This window comes from Camellia sinensis, chromosome 9 (assembly GCF_055761805.1).
Source record: "Camellia sinensis isolate YWXY chromosome 9, ASM5576180v1, whole genome shotgun sequence".
Classification (NCBI taxonomy): domain Eukaryota; kingdom Viridiplantae; phylum Streptophyta; class Magnoliopsida; order Ericales; family Theaceae; genus Camellia; species Camellia sinensis.
The window spans coordinates 108,997,871-109,009,661 of NC_138969.1; the positions used below are offsets into that span (position 1 = coordinate 108,997,871).

The 11,791-nt window shown below is 35.2% G+C and overlaps 1 protein-coding gene across 3 annotated transcripts; it reads left to right on the plus strand.

Moving 5' to 3' along the window:
* The first annotated feature begins 2,112 nt into the window (after positions 1-2,112).
* PHYE (phytochrome E) lies at positions 2,113-11,791 on the plus strand. Of its 3 annotated transcripts, none has more exons than XM_028264289.2 (4): positions 2,113-4,456; positions 4,978-5,779; positions 9,991-10,287; positions 11,237-11,791. In XM_028264289.2, exons 1-4 carry the CDS (start codon positions 2,419-2,421, stop codon positions 11,469-11,471), a joined length of 3,372 nt encoding a protein of 1,123 aa, XP_028120090.2. In that variant the 5' UTR covers positions 2,113-2,418; the 3' UTR covers positions 11,472-11,791. The 3 variants fall into 3 exon arrangements, 2 of the variants coding, with proteins under 2 accessions (XP_028120090.2, XP_028120091.2); XM_028264290.2 differs by having other exon boundaries at positions 9,994-10,287; XR_014340168.1 differs by having other exon boundaries at positions 2,161-4,456; positions 9,948-10,287.

Below are 11,791 nucleotides of genomic sequence, written 5' to 3' on the forward strand. Positions count from 1 at the left end.
GTGAATCTATATATATATAGAAATTATTTTGTGTTAGTAAAGGGATTGGACAAAAGTCAGCAATGTTTCATGACTATGGAATGATTGTGTTTATTATTGATGATTATTGTTGTTTGTGATGAACATTAGCTTCAATTCCATGAAATGGAGGAAATCCCTAAATTTTATATAAAACCCTAGTTTTGGAAATTGTTCAATAAAAAGGGGTTTTGCTTAAATGATTTCAAAAACATGAAATTGAAGGTAATTGCTTTACTTTGAAGGTGAAATGCAAGATTTGGATTTTTTTTTTCTTTTTATATATATACACCTTGTGTTGGTGATTATTGTTAAACGAGTAATCTTTATTATTGAAGAGTGAAATAGTGAATTGTTGGGAATTAGAATCATTTTAAGGAAATCCAAAAATTTCAAAATTCATGCATCATGTGTACTTTAAATTTTTATGTGACGTGGCCATCTTGTTGAACGTTGGAAATATTGAAAGGGGGTAAATAATCTATGAGTCTGGATAGTGAGTCGTGTTTAGTTTAAATTGTGTATTGTATTTGGTATCCCGTGCGGGGAGTCAAGGTGCCCAATTGTTCTGTCTGCGCATATCACTGAACGAATGTGGGAAAATGTTTTTGGCTGTCCACAAGCCCGCCATTTCTGGAGTCAGCAAATGTGGAAAAACATGGTTTTTGGGTGTCCCTGAGCCCGCCGTTTCTAGAGTCGACAAATATGAAAAAAAACATGGTTTTTGGGTGTCCACGTCCCCGCCGTTTCTGCAGTCAGCAAATGTAGAAGGGAAAAAGTTTTTGGGTGCCCATCGCCCCACTGTTTCTGGAGTCGGCAAATGTGGGACTATTTTCAGTATACAAAACCTATATCTATGTTTGTATTTTAAATTGCGGCTCTTACTTGGAATTTCATAGTATATTTACCACCCATGTAAAATCTGAAAATGCTAATTGAACCTTAACGTTGCTCATTTCATACTCATACATAAATGTATCTATACATACATCTATATCACAAAATTTATCAAATGTTTACATTGCATGATCATGTGTTTTTCAATTAATGTTATAACCTCGTTAAATTCATCACCTACTGAGCTTTTGCTCACCCCAAAGCTAATCATTTTCAGGGAATGAAGATGCAGATATTTTTTTGGAGCATGAATGCCTTTCTTTTGGAATTATGTGATGTGTATGCCTAAGGTAGTTTGGGTGTCTATATGTCGATTTGTATTTTGGTGTAACAAGGAACAAATTTTGAGGGAAAGTTAACTTCTAACTGATTTTGTTGTATCATTCCTTACTTGTTGAACTATTTTATTTTATTTATGAATGTAATGAGACAATATTGTAAAGCTTTGAAATAATTCAAAATGAAAGGAAAGTTGTTGATGTTATTTCATTACTACTTTGTTTCATTCTTGTTGTTGATCGTATACTGGAAATGACTAGATGAACAAGATCAGGGAGGTTTATTGGCAGGGCGCTACAACAAATAATTATTTTTATTAATAAATTATCAAGTTAATTATTAGTTTTTAATGATATCAAAAATATATTTCAATTAACAATTTAAGTAATTTTATTATTGTGTAAAAGAATAATTAGAAATTTTAATTTTTTTTATTAATTTTATTAAATAAAAAATTTTGGTAATATAATATTTATATTTTTTAAAATTACAAAATTCAAAACAAATCTTAAGATTGACTCATCTTTCACTTAACTCCTCTAAACGGCAGCTAACCCTCTCTATATAAAGTTCTCTCTTTGTTAAAAAAATGCAAGCCAACAAGGGTAATGCCATGTTACACATTATTGAAAATGTGTACCATATATAAGTTTTAATATTTATCAATTTAATTATAACAAATATCATAATTTAATTATGTGAGAATTATAATTAAAATAAATAAGTTATAACTAAACATTACTTAACTGCTCTTAAATAATAATTAATATTATAATAATTTATAATTAGTAATATAATTTCGCAGCACACGATTAGAAGCTTCTAAGTTCTTTTTCTATTTTTTACTATTTTCTTAGGAATGACGAAAAGATTCGGACTCATTAAGATACAAATATTACATGGAACTATATGAACCACAAGAACCGAGATATATATATATATATGAGAGAGAGAGAGAGAGAGAGAGAGAGAGAGAGATTTAGGTGGTGGAAAGTAACACAAGCTAGTTATGGGCCAGTAATAATGCAAGTAAAGTAAAGGTGAAGCCACACTTTCCTGCAATTGAAAGAGATGTTTGGAAATTGGACGCTACAACACAGCAAGGCTCAAACCACTGAAGCAAAGCAAGAAGAGTGGTGATGATAAAGCTCCATCATCTACTATCACCAATGGTTCTGAACCCACTTGAGTTTCAGAGAAAAACCCATCTTCTACCATAAAATAATGGAGTCAGAAATCAAAGAAAGAAGAGAGGAAACAGCCCCAAACAAGAACACAGCCGCCTTCTCATCATCAGCAGCAAGCAACCTGAACCTCAAGAACAAAGCCATTGCTCAGTACAATGCTGATGCTGGGCTCTTGGCTGAGTTTGAACGGTCTACTGATTCTGGTAAGTCCTTTAATTACTCAAAATCAGTTATACATGCACCACAAACTGTACCTGCTGAACAGATTATTGCTTATCTCTCTAGAATTCAGAGGGGTGGTCTCATCCAACCCTTTGGTTGTATCATTGCAATTGAAGAACCCACTTTTAAGATCGTAGGTTACAGTGAGAATTGCTTTATTGTGTTGGGTTTGAACAATCTTTTTGAGTCAAACAAGTCAATGGGTCTGATTGGGATTGATGCTAGAACACTTTTTAGCCCTTCTTCTGGGGTTTCTTTGGTGAAAGCTGTTGCGTCTAGAGAAATTTCACTTTTAAACCCAATTTGGGTCCATTCTAAAACTACCCAGAAGTCATTTTATGCCATACTCCACAGGATTGATGTGGGAATTGTGATTGATTTGGAGCCTGCCCGATCGAATGATCCTGCGTCGTCACTTGCGGGTGCAGTGCAGTCGCAGAAACTCGCTGTGAGAGCAATTTCTAGGCTGCAGTCTCTCCCTGGAGGAGATATTGGAGTTTTGTGTGATACTGTTGTGGAAGATGTTCAGAAACTGACTGGCTATGACAGGGTTATGGTTTATAAGTTTCATGATGATGATCATGGTGAAGTTGTATCAGAAATTAGAAGGTCTGATCTAGAGCCCTACTTGGGATTGCATTATCCAGCAACAGATATACCTCAAGCTGCTCGATTTTTGTTCAAGCAGAATCGAGTTCGGATGATATGTGATTGCCATGCAAACCCAGTTAGAGTAATTGTACATGAAGAATTAAAACAGCCCCTTTGCTTGGTCAATTCAACCCTTCGTGCGCCCCATGGCTGCCACACACAGTACATGGCCAACATGGGCTCTATTGCCTCGTTGGTTTTGGCGGTTATTATCAATGACAATGACTCAATGAAGCTATGGGGTTTGGTGGTATGTCACCATGCATCCCCTCGCTACGTTCCTTTTCCAATTCGCTACGCTTGTGAATTCCTAATGCAGGCATTTGGGTTGCAGCTCTACATGGAGCTTCAATTGGCATCACAATTAGCGGAGAAGAAGATTCTCCGGATGCAAACCTTATTATGTGACATGCTCCTACGGGATACCCCAGTTGGGATTGTTACTCAATCCCCTAGTATCATGGATCTCGTGAAGTGCGATGGGGCTGCATTGTATTATGGTGGGAAATGTTGGTTGTTGGGCGTGACTCCAACCGAATCACAGGTCAAAGATATTGCAGAGTGGCTTCTAAAGAATCATGGGGACTCCACGGGATTAAGTACAGATAGTCTGGCTGATGCTGGTTACCTGAGTGCATCTTTACTTGGTGATGCGGTTTGTGGCATGGCAACTGCAAGAATTACTTCAGAGGATTTCTTATTTTGGTTTAGGTCTCACACTGCTAAGGAAATCAAATGGGGAGGGGCTATGCATCATCCTGAGGATAAAGATGATGGTGGAAGAATGCATCCGAGATCTTCGTTCAATGCTTTTCTCGAAGTGGTTAAAAGTAGAAGTTCACCTTGGGAGGTTTCGGAGATTAATGCTATTCACTCTTTGCAGCTTATAATGAGAGATTCAGTTCATGAGATTGACAACAGTGGTCCGAAGGCAATGGCATACACACAACACAATGATTCTGAGGTAAAAAGGTTGGATGAACTTAGTTCAGTGGCATGTGAAATGGTTAGATTGATTGAGACAGCATCGGCTCCTATTTTTGGCATTGATTCGGGTGGTTTTATCAATGGCTGGAATGCAAAAATTGCTGAATTGACAGGATTAAAAGCTAGTGAAGCTATGGGGAAATCCTTGATCAATGAAGTTGTTCAGGAGGACTCGCGTGGAGTGGCTGAAAATCTTATGTGCAGAGCTTTGCGTGGTGACTTTTTTTTCTTCCATTAGTAATGAAGAAGACTACAACTTTAAACATATTTTATATTCTATCATCTCTATTTTCACGTTCGATTTTATTTTTCTATTCAATTTCTACAAATAGTAATGATTACGATTAAATAGTAATGATTACGATTCTTGAAGAATGCTACCAAATTCAACTCTCTTGTTTTATGGTATATTGAGTAAGCTTTTCAGGTTGCGGATTAGCTTGACATGGAATTTGTTGCACAAAATTTTAACTGAACCCACCCTTATAATTCCAACTATTTGGCTTTTTGCAAAGTTATTATTTGCCATTTTAATATCTGCATTGGTCTTTTAATTTTGTTACCCATAACCATTTCCTTATGATTGGAAATATCTAAAAGGATATTCACATATAAAAATTATTTTATTCATATGAATTAATGCAAAGAAGTATAGAGTAACTTGAGGAGTCACGTACTTTTGCTGTTCTCTCTCTTCCAAAAACTGTGTTTCTAAATTTACTTGAATCTAATCCAGGTGAGGAGGAGAAAAATGTTGAGTTAAAGCTGCGAAAGTTTGGGCTACATCAGCAAAACTCGGTTTTATACGTTGTGGCCAATGCCTGTACAAGTAGGGATTACACAAACAATGTTGTTGGGGTGTGCTTTGTAGGTCAAGACATCACATCTGAGAAAGTTGTCATGGATAAATTCATCCGCTTGCAAGGGGATTACAAGGCCATCATACAAAATCTTAACCCATTGATTCCACCAATATTTGCTTCAGATGAAAATGCCTGCTGTTCTGAATGGAATGCAGCCATGGAAAAGCTAACTGGTTGGATGCGAAATGAGATTATTGGAAAAATGCTTCCAGGGGAAATTTTTGGGGGTTTCTGTCAGCTGAAAGGTCAAGATACACTCACTAAATTTATGATTCTTATGTACCGAGTGATTAGTGGTCATGATTCTGAGAAGTTCCCATTTGGGTTTTTTGATAGGAAGGGGAAATATGTGGAGGTGCTCTTAATGGCAAATAAGAGAACCGATGAGGCCGGGAATATAATTGGGTGTTTCTGTTTTTTGCAGACAGTTGTGTCTGACGTGCATGCCTTTGGAAACAAACAAGAGAGTGGAGAGAGCCTTTCGAAACTCAAAGAGTTGGCTTACATTCGACAAGAGATGAAAAATCCACTGAATGGAATACGGTTCATCCACAAACTCCTGGAAAGTACTGCTGTTTCAGAGGACCAGAAGCAATTTCTTGAGACTAGCGATGCATGTGAAAGACAGATAATGTCAATCATAGAAGACATGGATTTAGGAAGCATAGAGGAGGGGTATGTTTTTTACTACCAATTCATTTTTTCAAGTTTATGTTGTGTCCAAGGTTTTAAAAAGCGGCCGCGACCGTTACGTAACGCCGTTACGTAACGGTTGTGATGGTTACCACTAGCCGATATGGCTGCTATAGCGGTGTGATAGAAATTCACCACCGTAATGGCCCCTATCGTTACGTAAAGGCCGTAGCGGCCATTACATTGCCGCTACAACACCGTTACACTTCTATATATATATTTTTAATAAATTCTGTAGACATTGCTATTTTCTCTTTTTATTTTCTAGTTGCATAGAACTTAAGAAAAAATGTTATCTATACATGTTTTAAATGTCCAATCTTCACGTTCTACAAGATTTCATTACTTTTTTACTTAATTATATTTGAATATGAACTTAATCTATTTCTCTTATGTTAAATTTATTGAACAAAATTTAGATTTCATGCTATATACTTTTACATTTTTATGTTGACATTTTGTATTTTGAACTTCTATTTATGAGACTATTGTTTGTAGTATTCTTTTTTTTTTTTTTTTTTTTTTTTCTTAACAAACCAGAAAATTATCCATAATTATAATTAGTAAAGTAAAGAAAATTAAATAAATTCAACGATAGGATAATTCTCCATAGCAACTTAAAACTAATATAAAAATCAGTATATATATTGGATCATGTTTTAAAACTAAACAAAAATACTAAAACCATTTTGAGTTTCACTAAATGTGATTCTGAAATAAAAACATGCGTATCGGTATGTTTTCCTAAAGTCGTGCGAAGAATTAAAAAATTCACGGTTTCAGTTACTGTCACCATACACTGCAACCGTTACACCCCGCAACCGTGTCCGCGTTACCGCTACCGTTACGGTAACCTCCACCGTTATTTAAAACCTTGGTTGTGTCATATTAGTTAATTTAGTATATCAGACACATCAATCTTTCTATGCCTGGGAATAGAAGAGGACTTCTCTATATCAATGTGCATGAAATACATTTAGGGGTTGTTTGGGATAACCTAAATAAGTGTACTTTTTGTCTTTTTACGAAAAGATGTGCAAAAAAGTAGAGAGATAATGTGATGAAAAAAGATAAAAAGATAAAAAGTGCGTACTTATTTTGAGTAGCCAAACTTGACCTTAGGCAAATTATATATTTTAGGAGTGTGGTAGATCAAAATTTTCCCAGTTCTGTGGGCCTGGTATATTACCTGTTAAGCTTTCATAAGGGTTTTTGCAGTCATAACATGTGATGAGGTGCTCACAAACAAGAAGGATAAACTGTAAATTTCTTGTCTTATTAATGCATTGGTTATGGTAATATGGAAATCATAACTTTTTTGTACTGGAGGAGAAAAAAACCGGTGTCTTTGTTTAATTTGAGTCAATTTTATGTTTCTCATTGGTTAGTTGTTGCCGAAATCAAAGGTGGCTTAGTAATTTTAGCCTTGCTAGACATGTGGCTTGTAGTTGTAGTTTAGGAGATTTCGTTTCAGTCTAGATTTGTAATTGGGTGTTTGTGTTCTCTTTAGTAGTTCTAGAATAACTTGCAAGCACTGCTTATAGTTTCTAAACTTTTAGGTCCTGTTACTCGTGAGAACGGAAACAGATTTGTAGCTTAGAATTATCTATGTATTCTATGTATTCAATAGATTCAAAGTAGAGAGTTTAGGTGAAAGTCATGATTTAACCTTTATTCTTACCCCAAAGTTCTACCTTTCAAAGCCTTAAACAACTACATTCCGTTTGGCCTTTAATTTTACACCCAAACTCAATAATTAGTTGCTAATTGAGAATTTCAACCAAATAATTCCTGGAATTCTAACAACTTGTCCAAGTCCAAGTCATATCTGTCATTTCCATTTACAAACCCTAAAAACTTTCTTACACCTGTTAAACCATAAACCTCCAGACCCGTTGGCCTAAAACACTGTAAACCTAATAATAATAGGCAGCGCCATTTTTAGTTTTCCAGTGCTGTCTTATATCAATTTCTCAGTACTCAACAGACCTAGCATGAAAGTGCTTATCCATGTTTGTCCAACATCATTGTCTGTTGAAATCCAGATACTCCAACCAAAACCTAATATAAAGTGCTGTTGAGAGCTCATCCATGGATTTTCAATCTTTTCATGATTTTAATTTTAATTAATTTCAGGCCATGCTTGAATTAAACATTGGCCCGAGTCTCTGTGTGAGAGCAAAAAACCATGTAAGAGTTAGTTTCAAAATTTCATGTCTAAAAAACCTGGCAGGAGCTGCAGTTTACCTTCTTTTTAACTTCCGGTCAGTATGACTCTCCAAATCCGGACTATGCTCAAAATCGGTTTAGAATTTGAAAACCGGAAGAACCGCCTATTCAACCAGACTAACCGGTGAATCCGTCGCAGGTTGACATAACTGGCCGGATTAGAAGAATTGAAGTTTCTTCAAAAAAAATGTTGTGGAGAGCTGCTGGTTCAACCGGCGAACCGTTCACGGGTCAACATAACTGGCCGGCTTAGAAGAATTGAAGTTTCTTCCAAAAATATATTGTGGAGAGGGCTTGAACATGAAACCAAGTGCATAAAAAGCAAGCACTCTAACTACTAAGCCATCAACATAATTGCTAACAATGTAATAAGTATATATACTATATAAAATAAATTTTAAGAAATATATATATATTTTTTTGGAATTATTTGTAATTTAATATCTATATTTTTTATACTTATAAATTATAATATATTTATGACATAATGACATCACGGTTCAATTTCGGTTCACCAGTGGTTGAACTAGTGACCCATCCAACCGGTCACTTTTTTGGTTTGCTCACCGGTTTGGTTTTCAAAATATTGATTTTAACATTGTTCAAAGGGCTTCCAACATCTTGTATTTGTCCAGTTCACCATCTCTATGAAGATCAGTTATGGCTATCAGGGGTCTAGGCCATCCTGTGACCACGACAATCATAACCGTGCATCCCATTATGCAATGGTCAAACTGTGAACATCATCACTGTGGTGATCATACCACACATCTCATTACTTGACCACAATTATTATATTCTCTCATTACCGCGGGTGTTGTACCCCATCTCTCATGTAATTGGGCCAAGAGATGCTAGGTATGCCAAATCCTATGGTGTGCACTGCGGGTATCCAGTGTTTTGTGGCTTGGATGCTAGAGATGGAGGTTCGGCCAAGGCATTGTTCACCGTGTGGGTCAAGAAACCATACTGAAAGAGAGATTTGCCACTAAGCTAACCTATAATCATTACGAATAATCCTAATGATCTAACCTACTTCAGACAAGATCCCTAAAATACGATGGACAATGGTTGAGCTCTGCCTATCTCTCTCATGGTTGCCTGCTTCATCTCTTTCTCAATCATTTCCTTCATATCGTACTTGTTCTGCCACCCTCCATTGAACCTCTGACTTTCCGTCAATCCTTAGGTAAGTCAATGGGTAAGTCAATGAGAAATGCCTTGAGATCTTCTAGTTATTGCTACACTACTGATGTTATTACCGGGAAGCTTGTAAAGGTAGTGCTCATGGTTGTTAGAATCTTATGATTCGGGATTCGATTCATATGATGTAATACGAGTTTCAAGCAAAACAATTTGATTTGTACAGTTCAATCTTAAATTGAGTGAATATTATGATTCAATTGCAATTCACTACCATTCATTGTGATTCAAGCAATTTAGTTATGTTTGCATTATGCATTAAACGTCGTCATTTTCATGCGCGTGCACTCACACACACACAAAAACTAATTCTATTGATATGCATGATTTTATATGTATATACATATATACAGTTTAGTTATATTAATATTTATTTTATTTTAAACACTATATGTATTTTTATATGTATATATACATATATAAAATTATATATTATGCTAAATAATTCGATATGATGCACGATTCACTATTTTAGCCAAGCGATTCACAATTTGACAACAATGGTAGTGCTTACTTCATGGTAGGATTACATTATTTGTATCATTTGGCATCCTTATATTGGTGACATTCTTATTTGTGCAGTTGATCATGGCATTAACCGTCAATTGTCAAATGTCTCAAATTTGTCTCTCCTGTCCTCATTGTAAAATCATTATTATCAAAAAGCACTAGTTTGTGATGTGTGTTTTATTAGTTTTCCTCATATGAATGTATGCAGCAAGACATCTAAATCATATATATTCATTATATTCTGGTTCTAGCAGCAGCATGGAGCTAAACGTGGAAGAGTTTATCTTGGGAAACGTTATAGACACAGTTGTTAGCCAAGTTATGATTCTACTAAAGGAGAAGAAATTACAACTAGTTCATGAAATTCCTGATGAAATCAAAATGCTATATCTATTTGGCGACCAGGTTAGACTTCAGCTGGTTTTGTCGGATTTCTTGCTTAATATAGCACATTATGCACCTTCTCCAAATGGTTGGGTAGAAATCAAGGTCTCGCCTGGTTTGAAACTGATACAAGATGGGAATGAACTTGTCCATTTACAGTTCAGGTATGACTGCCATATATATTTTCAGTTTCTGAAATAGGACTTTATCCTATTAGTGATAGAAATTAAGCTCCAATTTTATTTTATTTTTTTACTTATGAATGATCTGTTTATGTTGGTAATTTTGTGTGTTTGTGCATGTGTGTTTTTGTCTGCATGAAAGAGGAAACGAGCATGGCACTCTAGAATCATTTGTTATTTATTCAAATCCTGAAAAAAGTAGGAGAGGGACGGACACAGCAAGTTTATTAGTTCATTTTATGGTAAATTACATCGGTAGTCTATATATTTTAGTCTTTGTGTCATTTTGGTCTCTGTAATTTCAATTGGCTCGATTTTGACCTTCAATTTATGATTTTGTCTCAATTTGGTTCAATTAATTACACTAGTTACAATTTTTTATGGAAAATGCACATGTGAGCTACATGTGTCATGTTTTTAGAGGCAAAATTGTAAACTTACGCAACGAACTCAGGGATGTTTTGTCAAAAATCCTAACAAGCATCATCAATTGGACAGAATTGGCACAAAATTTAAAATTAATGATCAAAATCGAATTAATTGGAAGTGTAGGGACCAAAATAACAAAATGGGTAAAATGCTAGAACTACTGATATAATTTGTCCATTCATTTATGTATGAACATTTTCATTACTTGGGAGTTTATTCTAAAAAAATTATATTGTTTTCTGTATTATATTACATAATCATATTACATGTGCCATGATTGTTCTATTACTATTATATTCTTTCTGTAGACCTATTTCAACAATTTAAGTGTCTGCTAAATATGCTAAAGTTGTATCAGCTATGAGTATGAGTCGTTTTCTTCGAGACATATTTGGGAGTTCTGGCTCCTCTTGAGAAGTGCGTGCACTATTTAGTTATTATTATGGATTAATACTTGTTTTTTTTTTTTTTTTTTTTTTTTTTTCCTTCTCTTCTTGATTAGAATGACTCATCCTGGTAAGGGCATTCCTTCTGCTATTATTCAAGATATGTTTGAAGGAGGAAACAAATGGACAACACAGGAAGGACTTGGTCTAAACCTGTCCCGCAAACTTCTTAGTATTATGAACGGTCATATCCATTATGCGAGAGAACAAGATAGATGCTACTTCCTCATTGACCTTGAACTTAGAACAAAAACGTCAAGACAACAACAGGATACAAGCCGAACGACCTGATTGATTTCTTCTTCAGTGTATCTATCAGCTTCAATTTTCAATATTATTTCCTGTTAAAGCCCAACATCTATTATGGTTTTGATTGCTTTTTAGTAAACTGTTGTGCATGTTGCTCTTTATCGAGAGATCTTTCTATCGCAGTTTCATCTGCATCACTCTTGTATATGACCAACCATAGCATAAAGGCATATGCATGAACATGTAAATATCTACTGTTCTTGAGATGTAGAAATTGAAGCCCTGTATTTTGGTTCACTGGCCAAGGGGCTAGTGTAAATGTTTGTGTACTGATGAAACAATGAAGAAATGTGTTGTGGGTA

Coding starts and splice junctions, on each gene's coding strand:
- PHYE (XM_028264289.2), top strand. CDS start 2,419: ATGGAGTCAGAAATCAAAGAAAGAAGAGAGGAAACAGCCCCAAACAAG. Junction 4,457..4,977: donor TATGTGCAGAGCTTTGCGTG/GTGACTTTTTTT, acceptor AATCTAATCCAG/GTGAGGAGGAGAAAAATGTT. Junction 5,780..9,990: donor TTAGGAAGCATAGAGGAGGG/GTATGTTTTTTA, acceptor TTCTGGTTCTAG/CAGCAGCATGGAGCTAAACG.